At 36.9% G+C, this 24,585-nt stretch overlaps 1 protein-coding gene across 4 annotated transcripts in view; it reads right to left on the bottom strand.

Annotated features, from left to right (window-relative positions):
* The window catches only part of YES1 (YES proto-oncogene 1, Src family tyrosine kinase), a 51,986-nt gene that overhangs the window by 5,307 nt on the left and 22,094 nt on the right, over window positions 1-24,585 (bottom strand). For 3 of the 4 annotated variants that reach the window (XM_036321453.1, XM_036321454.1, XM_036321456.1), the window contains exons 2-9: window positions 16,122-16,394; window positions 12,351-12,450; window positions 9,446-9,544; window positions 8,095-8,198; window positions 7,847-7,996; window positions 6,059-6,214; window positions 5,711-5,890; window positions 619-695 (exon numbers count right to left, since the gene is read on the bottom strand). In XM_036321453.1, the coding sequence (XP_036177346.1) occupies window positions 619-695; window positions 5,711-5,890; window positions 6,059-6,214; window positions 7,847-7,996; window positions 8,095-8,198; window positions 9,446-9,544; window positions 12,351-12,450; window positions 16,122-16,386 (1,131 nt within the window). In that variant the 5' untranslated portion in view covers window positions 16,387-16,394. The remainder of the gene's footprint in view (window positions 1-618; window positions 696-5,710; window positions 5,891-6,058; window positions 6,215-7,846; window positions 7,997-8,094; window positions 8,199-9,445; window positions 9,545-12,350; window positions 12,451-16,121; window positions 16,395-24,585) is intronic. The other variant, XM_036321455.1, reaches the window with a different exon arrangement.

The following is a 24,585-nucleotide window of genomic DNA, read 5'->3' as shown; positions in this document are numbered from 1 at the left end:
ATAGATGTTTCTCTCTCACAACGATATTTCCTTCTCCCCATTTCTCTAAAATCATTAAAAAAACAAACAAAAAACCCCACAAAAACACATCGTTGGGTGAGGATTAAAATAATATATATAGATTTTATATTTGTGGATGCAGTACGTTTCTGAAAGGCCATATGATTCAGGACAGAAGTGTTATGGTAGGTACATACCTCGTTCTAATACTAATACTACCTGAATTTTAAATAGTTCTTTCTGGTCTTCAGATACAACATTATCTATAATTAAATTATCTATAGCTAGGAGATCAGACTGGATTATCTCTAACTAGAGGCCTGGTGCACGAATTCATGCACGAGTGGGGTCCAGCCAACCTGCCCCGATCGGGCCAATCGGGCTGGGTCAGCTGTGGGGAGGGGCCACAGGCAGTTGGCCAGCCAGCCCTGCCCCCTGGTTGAACTCCTAGTGGAGGGAACAATTTGCATATTAGCCTTTTATTATATAGGATATCTCTTCCAGCTCTTAAATTTCATGATTTCATTATACAAACAATAGCATTCCATTAAAATTATTTTACATGTTTAGTGCACACTTTCGATTCAAATGGATGATACAGGTATAATATACAAGTACCTGAGCAGCCATATCAACCAATTGTGGGAGCTTCAAATATTTTCCATCTCCTTCCTTCAGAAAATCTAATAAGCTCCCTATAAGAGACAGCAAGATGTTCATGGAAAATAAGCAAATAAATCACATCACAATACAAAAACTTCAGCTTTTCATTCTTTAACATTTTTTTGTAGCTTGAAATTACTGAATAACTATCTTTAAGACTCTAGAGGCCCTAAACTGAAATTTTATAAAATTTTCTTGTTAGCGTAAGAAAAAAGGAAAATGAGATAATCTCACCAGATTATAGGCATTCCTTCCTTGCTTTGATCAAGAGCAACAGTTCCAATTTTGATTTAAAAAGCAGTATCCTTACATATTTTTAAGTCAGTCAGAATTAAGAACTAAAGACAACTGGGAATATCTTGGGGTACTTAAAAGTAAATCTAGGTGGCTCAGTTGATGTGGAAGTGTTAGTCCAACTGACTTCTCTCAATTTCAGCAGAAGATATGGAACAGCAAAGTATTACGAATAACAGCAGAGAGAAAGGCTAGAAATGAAAAGTCTAGCTGCTATTCCTCTATTACTGGTTTCAAATATACCATTAGCTCAATTTAATCAGGAGAAAATATCAGATAAACCTAAATCAAGACACATTTTATAAAACAATGGTACCATTCTCTTAAAAAAAAAATGTTATGAAAGACAGGATGAGGTATTCTCCAGATTAAAGATCAAAGAAAAATTACAACTAAAAGAAATTGGTGACGCCCTAACCGGTTTGGCTCTAACCGGTGGATAGAGCATCGGCTTGCAGACTGAAAGGTCCCAGGTTCGATTCTGGTCAAGGGCATGTACCTTGGTTGCGGGCACATCCCCAGTGGGGAGTGTGCAAAAGGCAGCTGGTCGATGTTTCTCTCTCATCAATGTTTCTAACTCTCTATCCCTGTCCCTTACTGTCTGTAAAAAATCAGTAAAATATATTTTAAAAAAAGAAAAAAAAGAAAAGAAATTGGTGACTATGGATTAGACCAATGGTCGGCAAACTGCGGCTTGCGAGCCACATGCGGCTCTTTGGCCCCTTGAGTGTGGCTCTTCCTAAGCCTTAGGAGTACCCTAATTAAGTTAATAACAACGTACCTAACTATATAGTTTAAGTTTAAAAAAGTTGGCTCTCAAAAGAAATTTCAATCGTTGTCCTGTTGATGTTTGGCTCTGTTGACTAATGAGTTTGCCGACCAGTGGATTAGACAATGGATCAGGGAAAAATTGCTGTAATTAAGGATATCACTAGGATGACTGGTGAAATCTTAATATAGACTAGTATTAAATAATAGAATTGTATCCATGTTATAGTTCCTGAACTTTATCATTATACTGTTGTTTATAAGACAATGTTCTTGTCTGTAGGAGAAAAACACTGACATACTTAGAAGGAAACATAATATCTGCAATGTACTCTTAAATAGTTCAGAGGAAAACCCTTTATTTTATATATTAGTGATATATCTAGTTAACAATTGACAAATCTGGCCGAAATATATACAGGAATTCTTTGTATTATTTTTGCAACTTTTCTGTAAGTTTAAAAGTATTTCAAAAGGAAAGTAAAATAAAACAAGACAAAGAATGCCCCTTCTATGTGACATGATTATAAAAGAAGGAAAATCATGACTTAGTCTCATGTATAAAGTATCAAAGTCAAAGAATATCTACATTTCTTCTGGTCTGTCTACTTACTAAGGGGAACATGTTACTGTGTTTGTCCATTTATCTGCCCATTCAAATTATTTACCAAGGGCCTACTACATATGAGGCACTGCAAAAAAGTATAGAGGATATAAAGATAAGTAAGTCATGGTCTCTGCCCTTGAAAAGATACTGATCTAATATGAAAGTCCTAGAGGCCCGGTGCACGAAATTCGTGCGGGGGGGGGGGGGGGCTGTCCCTCAGCCCAGCCTGCACCCTCTCCAATCTGGGACCCCTTGGGGGATGTCCTACTGCCAGTTCAGGCCCAATCCCGGCAGTCGGACATCCCTCTCACAATCCGGGACTGCTGGCTCCCAACTGCTCGCCTGCCTGCCTGATTGCCCCTAACCACTTCTGCCTGCCAGCCTGATCACCCCCTAACCACTCCCCTGCCAGCCTGATTGACACCTAACTGCTCCCCTGCCGGCCTGATCACTCCCAACTGCCCTCCCCTGCTGGCCTGATCGCCCACCACTGCCCTCCCATGCTGGCCATCTTGTGCCCACATGTGGGTGGCCATTTGTGCGAGGGTGTGATGGGTCAATTTGCATATTACCTCTTTATTATATAGGAGGATAGTATATATATCTATAAAATATATGCAAACAAATATTTTATGGTAGGAGTTATTAAAGTTATTGTAACTACTACAGTAGAGGCACAGCGGCTATAGTTACTTCTACAGACAAGTTAGAAAAGGCTTCACAGAGAAGATGCATCTTAAAGGAAGAATGGGGGCAAACAGGGAATTCCAAGAGGGACTAACAAGTACAAAGTCTGTAATGCATAAAACAGCACAGCAAGTTCAGGGAACTGGAAACAGTCTTTCCGACACAAGAACACAGAGCCCAAAGGTGAGAATGAGGCTGCAAAAGGAGAGTCAGAACCAAGTGTATAGAAAGAAGATAGTTCTTTGATCAATACTCTAAGTAGAACATCATTCAGTGTAACAAAAGTGCTAAAATATTTTGTGCAAAACTGCAGAGTATAGAAATCTGGGATTGGAATTTGTATCATTGTGACAATTCTTGTTCTCTGATCTTTAACTAATCATAAAAATACCCAATCCCCTTAAAATGTTTCTTATATTCATTTATCATAGAATGTGTTGGATCTTACTAGTGGTCCATAACTTTTTCTGCCCCATAAGTTATTTTGAGAATCTGATGAAAACTATGAACTCTTTCCAGAAAACATACATAAGTTATGCAAAAACTGACACATAATAACTTCAGAAAAAGTTCATAGACCCGAAAACTCATTCACAACTCTGACAGTAAGTACTGAATAAATAATAGTGAAATCAATTGAAAGCAATTCTTAAGCTTGTCTCATATACCCCTCTCTAGGCTTATTTCCAACTAGTTTCTTCTACTACTTCTGTACTTTTCACTAGCTATGGTTCTGTTTCTCATTTCCTCAATCCTCTTAGCTCTGCCCTTTACACATCCATATCCTTCATAACCATAAAGGGCAAGTCGGGACTTTTCTTTTCTACTAATTTTTCTCAATTTATTCCAGCCTATGTAATCTCTTCCTCAATTTCTATTATACTTACTGAAATTTATTATGTGTTGGCCTGTAGCTTCACCTGTTTATAGTAAACTGTTATTTACTTTTATGCTAAAAATTAACTCTTCAGAAGTCTAGGTCTTTTCTCTCCAAATTTAATCTACCGTATAATAAATAGCAGAGTACCTTATATACTAGAAGCATTCAATACATTCTGGTTGTTAATAACTTCTAGAGTAGTTTGATTGAAATGATTGCAGAGGATATAATGATCATGACACATTGAACTATCAGTGGAAGGCTCCTAAACCCGACTTAAGTACGGTCTGAATAAAGTACAGTTGATGGACTGGTCAAGAGATAAGGAGCCGAAACCGGTTTGGCTCAGTGGATAGAGTGTCGGCCTGTGGATTGAAAGGTCCCAAGTTCGATTCCAGTCAAGGGCATGTACCTGGGCAGCTGATCAATGTTTCTCTCTCACTGATGTTTCTAACTCTCTATCTCTCTCCCTTCCTCTCTGTAAAAAATCAATAAAATATATTAAAAAAAAAAAAAAAAGAGATAAGGAAACCAAATTCCAGGTGAATGAAATAACATGAACAAACTCATGGAAACAAGAAGCAACAAGAAGACCCTTCTGGCCAGAAAAGTGGATTTATGTGAAAGCACTTGAGGCAATGAGTTTGGATGGATTATAGATGGCCAACTGCAAGATGGGGAATTACAGAATTTTTAAAAATAGAAAGGATATTTGTGACCTTACATTCTAAATCTCCCATCTAGAAATAATCCTAACCCAGCAACCTGACAACAAGACTTTTACCATGCTTCCCCCAATAAAATAATTCTTGAAATCAATATACAAAGCTAATGGGCCATTAGCTTTACCAATATTCTTATACTATCAATATCTTGATTTAAACCTCCTCTTTGCTGTCTCTTTTCTTCCCTTTCTAGTTCATCTAATGCACTCTGAAATGGAATATTTGGCAGTGGTTTGCAGGAGAGCTTCCTTCCAAAAAGTACCATGTGCTTTGAGGCTTTAGGCATGTCTTGGCTATCAATTAGAAGGCTATGGAGTTATTTTAACCTTTTGGTTCTTCTATCCCTTTTATGGGGGGAAACATTTCCTATAGCAAATGTATAGCTTGTAGTTGACCCTGTCACCACTAGATGGAACTACATTGTGATGGACTACTGGAGAGGGATGTCATAATAATCAGTGTTAATATGGATGAGTGACTCATTAAAGAGTTTAAAAATGTAGATAAAATTCAAGAAGGTAACTGGTTTTTCTTCTAAAGCACATTAGGCAAAGGGAAAAAGAGGGAAGAGCAACAACTTCCCCTTGTTTTTAATCCTGGCCCTAACCAACCCTGGAACTAAAGATCCCAACTTGGGGTTTGGGAAAATGGAGACACTTCAGCTGACAGTACTGAAAAAAGAATGTTTCTAGATGCCTGAGTATGAAGGTTATGCTTATATTAAAATGAAATAAAATTAATTTCTTTGATTTAGTATCAAAGATATAAATATCTTTCTGATTGAATTATTTTAATTCAATTTTTACGAATACTTTCTTTTTCACTTTCCTAGCTATTCCATTTCCTTTGGTCACATGAAATTAAGGACTATTTACTTGCAAAATAAATTCAGCCTGCTTATTTTCCTTTTAAACTTTGTACTATCCTTTGGAATAACACAATGTCAGATTTTTTTCTTTTAAATGTTTACATAAAAATCTCAAAGTAGAAAACACTACACAATAAAAATTTGTACGCATAAAAAACTGAAGACTTGTTTTTAAAAAATGTATTAACATGGATAATAAGAGACTTATATACACATACCTTTTGACATAAATTCAGTGACAATATAAATTGGCTCTTCAGAAACAACAGCATATAGTGGAACAAGTTTATCATGTCTTAATTTTTTCATTATCTGAGCCTCTTGAAGAAAAGCTTCTGGCATCATTGTACCTGGTTTTAGTGTTTTGATTGCTACTTTTGTGGTTCCATTCCATGTTCCTAGAGAAACAACACTTACTATTTTGATCTACACTTGAAAGAAATTCTTAGCAAACTTCAATGAGCAACAGTGACTTAAAATATTTCAACATATCTTACCATAAATTGTGTATTTTTATCTATGGCAAAACAATTACAAAAACACACACAAAAGTTCAGGCTTCTTACCCATCCATACTTCACCAAAACATCCTTGTCCTAGTTTAACTTCTAGTCGCAAAGATTCTCGAGGGATTTCCCAAGCATCTTTTGCTAGACCTTGAGTCTGGGGTTTCACAGTTGGACATACAGTTGTTAACTTATGGCATAAGCCATCAGCATGTTCTAGGTAAATGAATAAACTATACTGTAAAATTAATTACTTACAAAAAATAAGTTACATGTAGTGTATCAATGTTTTAAAAAGTTGAAACTATAGAAAACAAAAAATATGTTCTATTAGTTTTTTTAAATAAAAACAGAAAAAAATTGTATGTAAACAGCAAAACACACAAGAAATGAAACATTTTATTAATTACATTTAAAAAGTTATGCATTGAATACTTATGTCCCAGCTATTGTGCTAATTCAGCAACTTACAGATATCTCATATAAATGAGTCTTGGAAAATTCATCGACACTCTCAAGGTCACCCAATTAGTAAATGATGGAGATAGGATTCAAACCCAGGGTCTGGCTGCCTCCAAAGTTCTACTTTTGACTACTCTGCTTTATTTCTTTCTAAAAAGAACACTACCATTAACTGTTATTTCTAAAAATCACTAATATAAAAAGCACACCAAAAATTAAGGGAAAACTTCTTTTAAAAAACTAATTTTTAAATAAGGGAGACACAAAAACAGGGAGTCCCAAATTCATAATGGCTTGACTTGTGAATTCTGCTTATACAATCTTTCTTATTGTAAATAAGACATGCTCCCTCCCATTCTCAACAAGTAACCATGCAAACTGGCATTCTAACAATTGCAATTACAACTGATGCCACTGTTTGGCAATATGTTTGACCAATGTCAACATTGGAGGATCACTTGATAAACTCAGTTTCCAGCTAACTGTTACTGAAGAAGAAATTGCCATAGGAACTTCCCCTCCCCTAGCATTAATCATTTAAAGACTTTCAGATGCATTCAAGTATCAAAATGATAATGAAAATTTTTTGAGATAGACTAATATTAAATACCTTTCAAAGATCCTTGAAAAACTGAAGAATGATATAGCTTAATTTTTTAGGAAAAGAAAAATGCATCTTCACTAGATTTATTTTATTTAATAAATAAATCTCACTATGTTTATACTTTCAGGAAGTCTTATGTAGTCCATCTCATGCAGAAGAAGGTAAACCAAAAGGACAGCTGATACAACTTTTTATTTTAAATTTTTAGCTTACCTTCTTTTTTTAAAAAAATATGATCTTATTGGTTTTAGAGAAAGGAAGGGAGAGGGAGAAAAATAGAGAAGATGGATCCATCAACTGCCTCCTGCATGCCCCCTACTGGGGACCAAGCCCACAACCCAGGCATGTGCTCTGACCAGGAATCGAACCAGCGACCTCTCTGTGCATGAGACAACACTCAACCAACTGAGCCACAGTGGCCAGGGCTGCTTCACCTCCTTAATAAGTGTCCCTAAATAAAATATTTGTTTTGCCTTTTTATTTATTGTCACAATCTATCTTCGTATTTAGCTGTCATGAAATGGAACTCCAATGTAAACACTATACCAGTAAAATATAAAGACTCAAATGATGATAATCTGATTTTAGCACATCATCCAAGAATCCAATTCAGGTAATAAGTATTACCTGTTACTCATTTTAAAATTAGAAAACAAAAGACATCCAGTGAACACATATTATGTGTAAAGAAACATGCTAAACCTAAAGGACATGAAGATATGGATTCTGTCCTCATAAAATACAACTGAAGAAATAATTTTCACCTTTGAAATATTACATACCTGTGTAGTGTTTAACCAACTTCTGCAGAGTTTCAAATTGTGCTCTAGTTGTGATATAGTATCCACCATTGTCAAGTTTCCTAATTTTGTAGTGTTTCACATTGTCACCCCTTACTTCATCCCAATCACGAATAGAAAGGGAATAAGCACCTGGTGGAGCAGGAAGAAATGAAACCTTTTGTTATATCTTTCTCAAAATACAGCCTAAGAAGATCTTTATACTTATATCAACATAACAATATTCATACCTTTAGTAGTTTCACTTTCTCTTACTAAGAAAATACCTCGTTGATTCCCAGGATTCAGAAGTAATCTTTCAGCATCTTTTCTCCCCATTTTGCCAAAATACCATCTGGAAAAAAATAGTGTTCTGAGTTAGAAAGGTGTAAGGGTAAGAAAAATTATACGTAAGTATTAGTAGTATTAATAAGAATGGAGTAAGATAGGGTGGATGACAAAAACAGCTACAGAACACAGCTTGAAAATATAGTAAAATACAATAAAAACATTTATTAGGTAGGACTACTACAAATATTACTGTTAGAATATAATCTGTCACAGTATTTCCATGTATTGACTATTTAATATGTCTTAAACTCTACATGAGTCACAGAAACAGTAAATGAAGAAGGAAAGACCATAATGGCAGACAGAGCCTTTCAATCAGTGGCAGATGGAAATACTAAGACCATAGTAGGAAGAATTAAAAGTAGTTCTCTGGCAATAATGTGATCATCTATATTCAGTAACGTGCAAGTAAACCATATTGAAATTAGAAACTCTAAATTAGTGTAGACATTACAGTCTCTGCCATGAATGATTTCAGAATAGTGGAGAAAAAGACAAAAGAACAAAACAATGTAACAACTGCCAAAGCAGGACAGTTATAGAGACAAATTACATATCATCAATAAAAGCAAACAAACACTGGCAGAATACCTACTATGTGCAATATCTACTGTGTTAAGTGTTGTGATATAAAAATGAAGTAGCATTTATGGATGCAAGATAAACTTGGTTTGACCTGAAAGTGATGTCATTGAAGGTGAACTTTTTAAAAGTAGTAGATAGAACTCCCAGATATCCTCTACCAGGCTTCCCAAATTTAACATTTTGCCTTGTACATTCTCTTTCCCTGTGTGTGCATTTTTTCCCCCTGAACTTATTGAGAGTAAGTGGCAAACATGCTGAATCATTACCCTAAATCCTTCAGGGCATACTTTCTAAAAGACAAGGATTCTCTCCTACATAGGAGCAAGCACCTAAGTCAATAAATTAACACTGATATAATACTACAAACTGAGGTAAATTTTTGAAGTGAGAGAACGCTCAAAATACAAAAAAGGTTAATATAATTTTCACGTGAAAAGATAAAGGCATAACAATACAGTATTAATGCAGATTCATTTATAATCCTACTCTAAGCAAGTACTATGCATTAATTATTAATTTTTAAGTAACATTTCCTATTAATATGTTACATTAGCTGTATTAAGACTGATATGTAATTGTGTGTGTGTAAAGTTGTGGCTAAGTAGAATGTGCATTAAAACATTTTTAAAATCAAAACAATTAATAAAATATGAAGTAGTGCCATACTCTTCTGCCTGAATGGAATCTGCAGGGGCTACATAATTGCTAGGAATATAGCCATTCTTTCCTGTAGCAATTGATCTTGCTTCCCACCAGTCTCCTTCCCTGCAACACAGAAAACAACAGTTACCACAAGGTAGACTACCGCTTAAGATAGATGTACTGCAGTGTTGTCTTGTAGCTGAAGGATACATTTTTAAATTATGCATTCATGTGATCAAGAATCAACTCAAAGGATAATATTTAAAAATAGGTTATATGAATTAAAGGAATAAAGCTAAGCAAAAGCACAATTACATTTCTGCTTCAAAGCAAAACAAAAAAAAATTACACTTTTAGGTACATTACTCTTTCAACCTGAGGACAGACAATAAACTATACTGAATAAGACAATTTGGAAGGTAAATCTTTCAAATTATTCATTTTTGATTAAATGTTCTATAAAATTCCCCCATTTGAGATGTACAATTTAGTGGGTTTTAATATATTCACAGAGTTGCACAACCATCCCACAATCAATCTTAGAATGTTTTCATTACCCCAAAAAGAAACCTCATATCCATTAAGAGTCATCCTCCCATCCCTCTTCTGTCCCACCCCCACCAATGCCAACCACTAATCCACTTTCTGTTTTTATGGATATACCTATTGTGGGCATTTCATATATATGCAATCATATAATATATGATCTTTTTGATTGGCTTCTTTTACATAGCATAATCTTTACAAGGTTCACCTATGTTATGGCATGTATCAGCAGCTCATTCTTTTTTATTTTTAACAATGTATAAAATTATGATCTTCCTTTTTAGTCATTTTAGGGGGAAAAATCAGAACACTCTAGAACTCCTGTAGCCAAAATCTTAATGGGCAATAACAACAAAAAATTTAATTCTTAGAATATATACAAAAATACTATCCGTAAATATGCAAGTAAGACTATAAGCAATTCACAACACAAGAACTATATGTAATTTGGAAAACATAAGCCTTGACTTTCCCAAAATTAATGTGGAAGAAGCAAATATCAGTCTCTAATGAACAAGATACAAAAATGGGTTCCACTACTAAAAATTAAATGCATGTTTTGCTTTAACAGTGAGAAATGCTGAAAATATTTTATTGAAATTGAAATTTTATAAATACTTGAGGTACATTTACTTTCTAGAAAACGAAGTGGAAAATCCTTTGGTAATTCAAATACTTATAAATTCATAATACCTGGTTTGTAGTTTCCTGCTAACCATTCACTGATTCATTCAAACATTTATTGAATACCTTCTTAAGTGACAGACTTTATGAAAGGGTATGCTGAAAACAGGAGTAAAAAGATAGTCCTTACCCTTAAGAAACACAGTCTAGAGTAGGATTTCTCAACCTCAGCACTACTGACTTCTTAGACTAGATCACTCTTTGTTGTGGGGGCATGTCCTATGCATTGTAGGATCCTAGGATGCTGAGCAATATCCCTGGCCTCTACTCACTAGATGACAGTAGTAACAAACTGACTGTAACAACCAAAAATGTCTCCAGACATTGCCACATGTGCCCTGGATGATTGTGCCACATGTTGACAACCACTGGTCTAAAAGAATAATAAGTAAGTGATAAGTTATAATTTGAAACTGCAATGGCAGCTATGATTTAGGTTTGCATAGGATGCTATGTAAACATTTAAAAAAAAACACTTGATCCAGCAAGAGGTGGGTACTGGGCCAGGCAGAAGAGGAAGAATGTCAGGAAAGGCTTCCTTGAGAAAGGATATAGGAATAAACATTTTGAAGGATGAGTTGGGTTGGCCATATAAAGAAGCGGGGGAGGGAAAGGAGAAATCACATTCCAGGAAAAAAAATATATGTGAAGGCCTGGAGAAGGTGAAAAACCACAGAATATTCAGATAATTGCAAGTAATTCAACATGGCTAGGCAGTGGAGTGAGAAAGGGGAAGAAGCTCAATGAATAATGCCTAATAGTCTTGTTATTTTTCTTTATCCTGATGGCAACTGGTATCTATTAAAAGATTTTAAAGCAGAGAGACATGAACATATTTTATGTTCTGGAATAATAACTGGTAGCAAATGAGAATAGGATGGAAGAAAACATGACTGAAAGCAAAAAGACCATAAATAAATATTTTAAGAAGTTACAAAGTAGCTGCTATCTTGCTAATGAAATTATGGAATCTATTTTCCATAAATAACAATGGGTTTTCTATGGTGGGCCACTAAATGACAAAAAGTCTAAGAGTCACATACAGAAAAAGCCACTTAATTTGGTCAGTTTGGGATTGCAGGGGTTCCTTACCTGGCCTTTTTCCTTTTTTTTTTTTTTGTAAGGAGAAACAGATAAGATATTTAAATCATCTAGTACTTAGATAAATAGGAATATAGAATTCTCTTTATAAAGATTTTTTTAAAAATATATATTTTATTGATTTTTCAGAGAGAGGAAGGGAGAGAGATAGAGTGAGAAACATCGATGAGAAACATCAATCAGCCGCCTCCTGCACATCTCCTACTGGGGATATGCCCACAACCAAGGTACATGCCCTTGACTGGAATCGAACCTGGGACCCTTCAGTCCGCAGGCTGACGCTCTATCCACTGGGCCAAATAGGTCACGGCTATAAAGATTTTTTAAAGTAATGTACTTACTTACATATACTTCCTCACTCTTCATTCTTAAATCTCTACTGTTTATGGCAGAACCACAGCAACACAATTTATAGAAGTAATAACTTCTGGCTACATCAGTAGTATTCTGCCATATGTCTAAAGAAAACAAATGCATTGTCCAACCGAATGGGCAGAGGTCCACACCCCACTATTCTCATCTCTGAATCATTAACTAGCTCGGTGGTTTCAATGCAAAGACCAGGTGACTGTCAGTATTTCTCATTCGTAACACTTACGTATTGTTAATTATTTGAAATCTTTCACCCTTCTTAAATGAAAGGTCTTCTGTAGTTCTAGCTTCATAATCATATAAGGCCACAAATATAGTAACACCACCTAATGGAAGAAAAGAAGACCAAGGTAAATCATATAGATAAATTAACAGAAGAGAAATTAAAAATCACTGCCAGCAAAAAGGCTTAAGCATAGTTTTTTTTTTTCCTGGTCTCCAGAATCTATTTTCGAAAGTTGGATATTGGGAAGCTGGCATTTTCAAATTAATAAGATACTCTTTTTTAAAAAAAAAAAAAAAATATGTTTTATTGATTTTTTTACAGAGAGGAAGGGAGAGAGGTAGAGAGTTAGAAATATCGATGAGAGAGAAACATCGATCAGCTGCCTCCTGCACACCTCCTACTGGGGATGTATGTGCCTGTAACCAAGGTACACGCCCTTGACCGGAATCGAACCTGGGACCTTTCAGTCCGCAGGCCGACGCTCTATCCACTAAGCCAAACTGGTTAGGGCAATAAGATACTCTCTTAAGGCCTTCTATGGAAGTATTATACTCTACAAATTTTAAAAGTTAGACCTAGAGACACAAATTTAATTTTGATTCTCTGGCTGAAAAAGCAACAAATTATAGGCATTGATTCTCTAAATTTCTTATAAACAATGAGTGAACATTTCAATCCTTAAAACTAATCATTAACAGTAATAACTAAGGTTTTAGTAAGATACTTTATTATGTTTAACATTCAAATATAAAAATGGCATGTTTTTCTTAGCAAATAAATTGTATGGCTGATATGACTTATAAATTTCAAAAATAACTATCTTATATAGCATTGTGTGCAGATGCTTAAGAGATCAGCACACTTACACAGCCAAACTATTATCTGCAAACAAAACAAAGAATAAAACAGATTATTTCATTTATCTGGCTTCCAGCCATATAATACTACCTTTTTACATGTCTACCTAATGTCTAACAAGCATTTAAAACTTATTAGTTACAAAAACAAACGTGGTGATTTTTCTCCTCTAACCTTTTACCTTGAGTCTTCCCTACCTAAGCAAATGGCATTTACTAACCAACCAGGTCCTCAAGACAAGTGGTTCTACCTCTAAAATATCTACTTCCTTTTCCATTTCTACTGCTGCCACCCTAATCCAAGCTCTTGTTCCTTCTCACTGGGACTTCTGGGACTATTGAGAGTAGTAGCCTCCTTAACTCATTGTATATCAGCTTCCCTACATCTGCCAGAATGAGTTTCTTTTAAAAGGCAATTCAATCATCAAAATCCTTAACTGAAATGTCTTCAATAGCTTCTTTCTGGCTCTGAATAAAACCCAAACTTCTTACCAGTCTACAAGGTCCTGAGTAATCCTGACTCTTTAATTCCAAATCATACAATTCTACCCTCTGTTCATATGGGCCTCCTTACTACTCTTCAAAAACTGCCAAGTCCATGTGTACCTCCTAAACTTTGCAGAAAGCTCTTTTCCCAGTTCTGCATAGGTTTAGATCATTCTCAATAATAAAACAGCTCAAATAACTTCTTGTCAAGATGCCATTTCTTGATCATCTAAAAGGCCTTCACCAATGTTCTGGTTAGTTCTTTCATAGCATTTGAGAACTGTTAATCACACTGAATAGTTGTTTATATAATTACTGTCCAACCCTTTAGGGCAGAAACCTTGTTTCTCTCATAACTCTCTATAACTGGCATACAGACACTCCATATTTATTAATAAATTAATATCCACGAACAAACTATTTCACATATATAAACTGCTTTAGGTCACTAAGTTCTGTCTTAAAGTTATCAATATTTACTTTAATCATTTTGGATTACTATCTTTCCCAAACATATAATCCTGAAGATAATTAAAATTTTTGCTGATGACTGATAAATACCATCATGGCCATCTGTTACTGAAGTATTTAGAGTTAGGGGGCTGGAATTAGATTGTAATTGACTTTTTGAGGTCCATAACTCCCCACAGGAACAGTCTAATAGAATTAGTGTATGGCATCCCTCTGGTCACTATTATTGGTTCAGAAGCAAGCAGACCGAAGGGACAAATTTATAGTCCATGCTTGTATGCTTGTAGAAGAGAGTCCTCTTTTGTCCCCATTGGTTGTTAGTAAGGACACATGTTGCTCAATTTGATGCTGGCAACTGTTTTGTCCTAAGTCTGAAGATAAGGTGGAAAATCCAAGGACTGCAGGAGAGAGATCAAAGAAACTTGAGTTGTTGATGACATGAAGGAATCCTGGAGTTCATCCTACCTTTTAAGCCAGGTATGCTTTGTTACTCAAGGGAAAAACATCCTAATATGGGATCCTTCATAAAACAACTCTTTAAAGTTTATGTCTACTTTTTTTTAGGGCATTTCTGGCTCCATTAAAGGTTGTCAGCTCTCACTTCTTGCTGTTCTTGAAAGGATATTATGATATAAATAATAAATGGAGTTCTAGAATAGGACATTAAATCTGGGCTCTCTCTGCTTATTATCTTTGACTCTAAAAAAAAATCATTTAAACTCTGAGCCTCAGAATTTTTCTCTTTTAAATCACTAGTACCTAATAGAAAAACTGTATTATCATCACCATTTTGCCATTTAATTAACATTTAAGTATAGTGGAACATCGGTTCTCGAACTTAATTTGCATACATGTTTGACAAGCGATTTGTTCGAAAACCGAATCATTTTTTCCCATTAGAAATAATGAAAACTGAATTAATCCGTTCCAGACCCCCAAATAATTCCATTTTATCGAACCTTTCTTATATATAATACAATGTCTAATGTACTGTTTAATCTATAAACACTTCTTAAATTTATCGAACCATCTCTACTAGCCTTAAATGAATTTTTAATATATCACTGCCTCCAAAATGCTACTACTGGCTGTTTTTCACTTATCCAATCAACAACAGTTTTTCTATCTATTCAATTGCCTGTGGTCGTTTTTTTTTGTGAGCACTTTCACAACCTTAGCAACATAAATACTCTTGATGGTCTTTATGTTTTAAAATTGTGTTAATCATTGATTTCTCCAACAACAAAAGCATTCTCTTCTTTGTTGCCTGAGAAATGCTTTTTGTCATGCTGAGATATGAGCATAAAAGGGTTATCATGTTGAAAACTGAAGTTTTGGTCAACAACTGAGACATTTCTTCTGTGAACAACTTGGTGGAGAATCGCACTGTTTGAGATGGGAGATGTTCTAGAAACGAGGTTTGACTATAATTACTATTAGAGGACAGCACTTTACAATCCTGAGAAATTGCAACATTCTTGAGGGAGAAGTATGTTTAAAATTTATTTTTCAATTACAGTTGATATAGTTTTAGGTGTACAACATAGTGATTAGATATTTATATATCTCATGAAGTGATCACCCCGGTTAAGTTTAGTATGCATCTGATACCATACATAATTATGACTATATTCCCTATGCTGTATTTTTTAAATCTTTATATCCTCAGTGCCAGCCACACAGTAGGCACCTAATAATTACTTGAAAAATGAGTTAATGAAATTCTTAATGGTGTAACACAGTACATAATCACTATCAGTTTATTACCAGATTTCTCAAAAAGATATCCACGCATACATTAACACTTTAATTTTTATGTTAAGAGACTTTAATTTTAACAAACTTATTTAAAAAGTCAATCAGTAAGTTATTTTTCTTACAGCAGGCAAACCTTATGCATGTATTGCCCAAGGTCATATTCTCAAATTTACAACAGAATTGTCCATTTAAATCTCACCTGTTAAACCAGCAGGATATGAACTTGGCACCACTGAGAATGAGGAAGATGCTCCTCCAAAAGGTGTCACCCCTGAGGATCCTCCAAATGGTGTCATGGAAAGACTGTTAAAATTAACAGATGTTCCCTTTGCTGAAGATGATGGTGTTGCTGGAGTGTGTTCTGTCCCATAATGGCTTGCACTTGTATTGACAGGTTCTGGAGTGTTTTCTGTTCTATATTTAATTGCTGGACTTTTATTCTCTTTACTTTTAATGCAGCCCATTATAAAATCTACAATAGAAAAAAGGTAAATACTTTGAGAAGCAGTTAACATAAAGGATATATCAAAAAGATGCAATTCAAAAGTTAACTTTAAACAAAGCATTTTTCTCTTGCAAAAAGTAACATTAAACAAAACAAAACAAAAATAAAAACCAGACAGCTAAAGATGAAATCTCTTCCCCTCATTATCTGCTAAGGCATCATTCCAATTATGTCATTCTCCAATGCAACCACTTTTATTTTTTAAAAAATATATTTTATTGATTTTTTACAGAGAGGAAAGGAGAGAGATAGAGAAACATCGATCAGCTGTCTCATGCACACCCCCTACTGGGGATGTGCCCACAACCAAGGTACATGCCCTTGACCGGAATCGAACCTGGGACCCTTCAGTCCGTAGGCCAACACTCTGTCCACCAAGCCAAACCCGCTAAGCAGGGGTGGGCACACTTTTTGACTCAAGGGCCACAGTGGGTTCTTAAACTGGACTCAGAAGAAGGAGCTGCGGCCATGTTTCCCGACGTTGCCATGTTAACACTGCTGCTGGTCAAGGAACGGAGGGGAGAGCAAGAGAACCCTCCGCTCTTTCGGCTCCGCGGGCCGGATAGAACAGCCGAACGGGCCGGATCCGGTCCACGGGCCGTAGTTTGCCCATGGCTGGGCTAGGGCAACACAACCACTTTTAATGGTCCAATGAAAACATGCCACAATGAATAGGGAAAAATCATGGGTTCTGAACCAGAGAGACCCAAGTTTGAATCCTGGCTTTCTTACTTACTAGTGGAGTCATTTAGATATGTTGCTTAACCTCTCTGGACCTTAGTTACTTGAAAAAGAAGGATAATAATATCACCTACTTCATAAGGTTTTCTGAGGAGTAACTCATTTATCACAAGTTCTAGATAACATCTGGCACATAGTAGGTACTAGCAAATACTGGTTATACTCCAACCTATACCAGCAGTATGTAATAGAAATGTAATCTGAGCCACAATATAAAGTTTCTAGGAGCCACATTAAAAATAATAAAAAGAAACAGGTAGAATTTTAGTAAATTTTATTTAACCCAATGCATTTAAAATATAATTATTTCAACATATCAATATACAAGTTTTTAATGAGATGTTTCATGGGTTTTGTGTGTGTGTGTGTGTGCTAAATCTTAGAATCTGGTATCTATTTTAAACTTACAGTACATCTCAATTTGGGCCAGGTACAATAACTGTATGTAGCTACTGGCTACCATATAGGACAGTGCAGCTCCACATCTTTCACATCTTTCCCCTTCTTTATCAATAGACACTGCCCCAATGCTTACCCAATTTGACCCCAATCTATCCTTCCAATTTCATCTATTTTTTATTCAAAAAAATATTTTTATTGATTTCAGAGAAGGGAGGGGAAGGGGGAGGGGGAAGGGAGGGAGAGAGGAACATCAACTGGCTGCCTCCTGTACTCACCCAGATGGGGGATGAACCCGAAACCTGGTATGTGCCCTGATGGGAAATCAAATCCACCACCCTTCGGTGTACGGTACAATGCTCCAACCAACAGCTATATTGGCCAAGGCTTGAGAAGATTTTTCTATAGAGCCACGTTGGCCAGGGCTTGGGAAAATTTCTGTATGAACTCTTGACTTACTCCTTTTTTTGGGGGGGGGCGGGGGGGGGCGGGTAAGGGGGTTTACTGGCCTAATTCCCACTCTACCTCCAAATTACTGGCAATACATTTCTTAAAAGCAAGAATTACTCATTTCTTATACACTATACAACCTATCAATGTGACATGCATACAGTAGGTTTACTAATATTACAAAATCTGCATTTTTTTTCACTTCCTGAAGAAGCAGTAACGGAGATTTCATTAATTCACTAACTTTTTAAAAAATCTTTATTGTTCAGATTATTACAGATGTTCCTCCCTCCCCCCCACTAGCTCCCCTCCACCCAGTTCCCACCTGCCCCCCCAGGGCCTCACCCCTCCATGGTCCTCGTCAATAGGTGTAAGATCTTTGCCCAATCTCTTCCTGCACCTCCCACACCCCTTCCCCCCCAAAATTGTCAGTCTGCTCCCTTTCCATGCCCCTGATTCTATTACTTTCACCAGTTTATTCTGTTCATCAGATTTTTTATTCATTTGATTTTTAGATTCACTTGTTGATATGTACTTGTCTTCTTCCTCTTCTTAAAGAATACCTTTCAGCATTTCATATAATAACTGGTTTGGTGGTGATGAACTCCTTTAGCTTTTTCTTATCAGTGAAGCTCTTTATCTGACCTTCATAGCTTTGCTGGATAGAGTAATCTTGGTTGTAGGTTCTTGCTATTCATCACTTTGAATATTTCTTGCCACTCCCTCTGGCCTGCATAGTTTCTGTTGAGAAATCAGCTGACAGTCACATGGGTACTCCCTTGTAGGTAACTGTTTTTCTCTTGCTGCTTTTAAGATTCTCTCTTTGTTGCTGAAACCGGTTTGGCTCAGTGGATAGAGCGTCGGCCTGCGGACTGAAGGGTCCCAGGTTAGATTCCGGTCAAGGGCATGTACCTGGGTTGCGGGCACATCCCCAGTGGGAGATGTGTGGGAGGCAGCAGATCAATGTTTCTCTCTCATCGATGTTTCTAACTCTCTATCTCTCTTCCTTCCTCTCTGTAAAAAAATCAATAAAATATATTTTTTAAAAATAAATAAATAAATAAATTATAAAAGATTCTCTCTTTGTCTTTTGCCCTTGGCATTTTAATTATGATGTGTCTTGTGGTCCTCTTTGGATTCCTCTTGTTTGGGGTTCTCTGCGCTTCCTGGACTTGTAAGTCTATTTCTTTCACCAGGTAGGGGAAGTTTTCTGTCATTATTTCTTCAAATAGGTTTTCAATATCTTGCTCTTTCTTCTTCTGGCAGCCCCATAATTTGGATGTTGGTACGCTTGAAGTTGTCTCAGAGGCTCCTTACACTATCTTCATCTTTTTGGATTTTTTTTTTTTTAATATATTTTATTGATTTTTTACAGAGAGGAAGGGAGATAGAGAGTTAGAAACATCGATGAGAAACATCGATCAGCTGCCTCCCACACATCCCCCACTGGGGAAGTGCCCGCAACTCAGGTACATGCCCTTGGCCGGAATCGAACCTGGGACCCTTCAGTCCGCAGGCCGACGCTCTATCCGCTGAGCCAAACCGGCTTTGGCTATTTTTTGGATTCTTTTTGCTTTTCTGGTTGGGTGTTTTTTGCTTCCTCATATTTCAAATCTTTGACTTGATTCTTGGGATCCTCTAGTCAAGGGGCCGGCAAACTGTGGCTCGCGAGCCACATGCAGCTCTTTGGCCCCTTGAGTGTGGCTCTTCCACAAAATACCGGCTCTTCCACAAAATACTGACTTCTGCGCATGGGCCACGAAGTTTCAATTGCACTGTACGTGCACGCCCGCACGTGGTATTTTTGTGGAAGAGCCACACTCAAGGGGCCAAAGAGCCGCATGTGGCTCGCGAACCATGGTTTGCCGACCATGGCTCTAGTCTACTGTTGAATCTCTGTATATTTTTCTTTATTTCAGTCAGTATATGCTTAATTTCTGACTGGTCCTTTTCCATTTTTTTGGCATTCTCACTAAGATCCTTGAAGGTCTCACTAAATTCCTCACAGGTTTCTAGAAGATTCTTGCGTAACCTTATAACTGTGGTTTTGAACTCTATATCCAGCATTTTGCTTTCTTCCATTTTTTTTCATTTGTGACATGTTTCTTTGTCTCCGCATTTTGGCTGCTTCCCTGTGTTTGTTTTATATGTATTGGGTAGCTGCTAAGTCTCCTTGAGTTGACAGAGTGGCCTTGTGTGGTAGAGATGTCCTTAGGGCCCAGTGGCTCAGCCTCCCCAATCACCTGAGGTGGACACTCTTGGCGCAACCCTTTGTGGGCTGTCTGCACAGTCCTGTAGTAAAGCCTTGACTGCTGTTGGTGTCACTGGGAGGAATTGACCTCCAGGCCAATTGGCTGTGAGAACACCAGCTGTGTCTACAATGGAAGAGCTGCTGTGCAGGAGACACCCTTATGGGGCAGGACTTGCTTCAGTGGGGCTTTGGCGCTCACTGAGTCTGCCCCTTGAGTGTGTCACTTACGGATGTGAAGAGTTGTAATCTGGTATGATCTCACACTGACCACTGGATACACTGGCTCTTGGATCTCCAAGAAGGTGCAAAGTCAGCCACTGCCTGGGGCCACCCAACAAGAGCTACAGAGAGGTCTGCAGATTCCTCCTCTTTGTATTGGGTTTGGAAGTGCCCAGAGAGGTCCAGCTGTGAAGCAAGGTGCTGGTTCTTGGGCCTTCTTTTGATAGTTTTGGGGCCGCCTGACCCAGCTGCTGCCTGTTTATGACAGGTTTTAGGCTGAGAAAGCACAGGCCATTCATATGCAATAGCTGCTGAGCATAGCTTGGGTGGGGTGGGGTCTCAGGGAATCCCCAGGGTGGAGCAAACAGCAATGGCTGCCAGTCAGCCCTGCACCAGAGAGGTCCCAGCACAGGAACAATGACCGCTGCGAGCACCTCCGTCTGGAAAGCCGCCCTCGTGCTCCTGCCCCGATGCCAGACAGTTCAGTTTCTCCCCGTATATGTCTGGGTCCCCCAGAGTCTCCCTCGGAACTGGAGTTCAGAGCAAGCGGGAGCTTGTATCTCCCTCCGGATTAAAAAAAGCAGCTCACCCTGGTGCCAGCCCATTCCACGCCTCCGTACCTTCTACCAGTCTCAATGTGCTTTCTTCACCTCTTTGTAGTACTTCCACTTAGCCAGCTTTCCAGCAGTTCTTGATGATAGTTGTTCTGTTTTTTAGTTGTAATTTTGATGTGGTTGTGAGAGGCAGCAAATACAGGTGTTTACCTCTGCCGCCATCTTGGTTCTCTCTAATTCACTTACTTTTAAAAGTCATTCTTATTTTACAGATTTTCCCTTCTTATATGGCATTCAAAGGGGAAGTGAGTGATAAGATGTGTGCCTCCTAAATTCTGAAAAAAAAACCTAGGCCAGTGGTTGGCAAACTGCGGCTCGCAAGCCACATGCGGCTCTTTGGCCCCTTGAGTGTGGCCACGAAGTTTCAATCGCACTGTACGTGCGCGCCCGCACATGGTATTTTGTGGAAGAGCCACACTCAAGGGGCCGCAGTTTGCCGACCACTCACCTAGGCTCTACAACATTAATTAAAAATCTGTAATAATAAAAGCATAATATGCGAATTAGACCAGACATCCTTCCAGACGTCCTTCCAGGGCTGCCACTGCAAGGGCTGGGGCAGCAGCCTAGGAGTCCCTTGCACAAATTTCATGCATTGGGCCTTTAGTGTAGCTATAAATGTTAAAATAGAAACAGAATCTCAGAGTTAGAAGGTTTTTGAAGCTCAGTATATTCTGAGGATGTGACAGCACTGAAACATGATTGGGATTAGAAATCTAAATACCTACTGAAGACACCACGAGAATTATAGCTAAACATATGAAAGGCAATCGCTTCTAAAAGTGTTATTAGAAATTAAAGGTAAGTCATTTAATAATCTAGTGTTGGAAAACTCTATTAAAGCATAATGTAAAAGCAGAAACCTTAAAAAATATGAATAAACATGATTATTTAACTTTCATGTGGGAAGCAGAGGTGGTACACTCTTAAGTGAAGCTAAAGATGAGAAATAATTATCTTTGTACTTTCTCATTGCTCTTACTTGCTCTCTCAGCACACACATGAATGTGTATATATGAAAACTGGTTGACCTTCTTAACATAGACAACTCTTACAAATGAAAAAAAATAAAGGGATAACCCCTCAGAAAAATAGGAAAGCTTTCAAAAGGCAATTCACAAATGAAATACAAAAGGCCAATTAGCATCTCAAGATATGTCCAACCTTCTAAGTCTTCTAATAAATGCAAACTTTTAAAGGTACCAGATTGACAACTTCTGACTCAACACTCAAAGTTGAAGGATGAATTTTAACCAACAATCACTATATATCTGCAAAATATGTTAAATGTAAAAATATTTTAAAAATCCATACAAAGTACTTTCAAGATTACCTAATCCAAGGTCTAAAAATTAATAGAACATTGTTAACAATTACATAAAGTTAGCCTTTGAAAGAATAGCAGCTGTACGGAGGAAAAAATATGAAAACCAGTATTTTTAATTTGATAGCAGGCCAACTGAAATACATCAATTTATAACAGAGGTTACTATAATTATCCACTCAACCCACATTTCTATTCCTAACTTCCATAACCCCTCTTTTTCACTTTTTTTGTCCATTCAAGACCCTTGTTTAGGCCTTTCTCTCTGCAAGACATTCCTCCTAACTTCTTTTCCTTCAAAAGTCAGTATTTTTCTTCACCCTATCAGTTTTTCATTACTTCCCTTAACCTGTCCTCCAGCTTCTTTTTCTTTCTTTCTTTTTTTTTTTTTAAAAAAATTGATTTCAGAGAGGGAGAGGAAGAGAGAGAGAGAGAGAGAGAGAGAGAGAGAGAGAGAGAGAGAGAGAGAGAAACATCAATGGTGAGGAAGAATCATTGATTGGCTTCCTCCTGCACACCCCAACTGGGGATCGAGCCAGCAATCCAGACCTATGCTCTGATTGGGAATCCAACCATGATCCCTTGGATCATAGGTCAATGCTCAACTACCGAGCCACACTAGCTGGGCTATTTAATTTTTGCTGAAAGACTAAATCACTGGATTGTAACCTAATCTAATTCTTTCCAATAACCTGCCTAATATTTATTTTTCCCCAAAGAGACAAGTATATAGCAAGAGTTCTAGAAATACTTGCAGATTTTCTATTTCCTAAGTTATCAATTCTGTAAGTCAAATAAAAGTTTTTCAACTTTCTATCACGTGACATTATTAGAATTGTCTATACTGTTACCAGTATAGGATACTTTGTAACAGTATATTTAGTAGTGCTGAGACAAATTTGAAATATTTTTTTAAATGCATCTGCCTTAATCATTAGCTGATAACATTTTACACTGTATTGGGTGTTAAAGGTATTTTGTTTTAAAAATATTTTACACTTTGACAGTGCTTTGTTTCCAAAGTACTTTAATATTTAATTTGACCCCATAATAATCTTAATTTGTCAGAAGGAAAAGAATAGAGGTATTCTCTACATGTTATATTTAATAAAGAACCTAAAGCCTGGGGAGGGTTTAGTCACTTGCTCAAGGAGATGAGGCTAAAAAGTAAGCACAACTAGGGAGCTGGGTTTTCTGAGTCCTATGCTGCATTATTCCCAGAAAGCCTTTAGGGAAGCCCTGCATATAAAATTTTCTGTTCTTTAATAAGTTATTAAATGTTAGCCCTTCAGAAAATGTTACAACATGATTAACATTATTGGCAATGGACTTCACCGCTCCACCTACAACACAAATCTAACTGAAAGCATCATCCTGTCCCTCTCCACCCTGACCATGTTGCCTTACCAGTATTAACAGTGATTAAAAATTCTCAGATGATTTAATAATATACTTCTGAACTCTTAAAAAACATTTAAATGTACTTTACTTCTATAAACTAACTCTAGCAAGCTAAATAATTGTGACTTTATATGCTGTATCCAGCAGGGAAGAAAAGGCTAGTTTGGCATTTTGCCCAGATGGCTCCAATTTAAATCTTTAGGAAATTCTAGAGAAATAAATTTATAGACTTAATTTCTTAAGATACAAAATGATCACTCTCCATAGGTCACGGTACTCTATAGGCGATAAACACAGCCAATGCTTTTTCTCTTTCATTTTTAAATCCCCTCCTTTTAGCATAAAGCACAAAGGACAGGCAGAACTATGAAATAGAAAACAGAGCAGAGAGGAGGAAACAGCAGACTACTAAAGGGCGTGCACTTTGTCTAGTAAAAGCAAACAAAGAACTTAATTTTCCAAGGATAGAAAGAACAGCAAATGTGAGCAATGGAAAACTGAGCTTGCAGGGCTCACTGATAGTAATTTGCTACCATCTTTTTCCTTCCTTTTTTAAAAAAGTATTTTTATATATACAAACAACTGACCCCAAAGAAAAAGTAAGCCAACTCATTCTAAATTCCTGGTGGTTCCTCATAGTTTCTTCAATGAGATCTGGTATAGGATCAGTCATATGAAGGACCTAATATAAATATGTGAAAAATTCTAAAGAAAACTTAAAATTCATAGTTAAAAAAATCACTTACAAATTACATAAAG

The sequence above is a fragment of the Myotis myotis genome, unplaced genomic scaffold (assembly GCF_014108235.1).
Source record: "Myotis myotis isolate mMyoMyo1 unplaced genomic scaffold, mMyoMyo1.p scaffold_m19_p_9, whole genome shotgun sequence".
Taxonomy (NCBI): domain Eukaryota; kingdom Metazoa; phylum Chordata; class Mammalia; order Chiroptera; family Vespertilionidae; genus Myotis; species Myotis myotis.
Note: the sequence above shows the minus strand (reverse complement) of the source record. Positions and strands in the feature narration are given on the sequence as shown.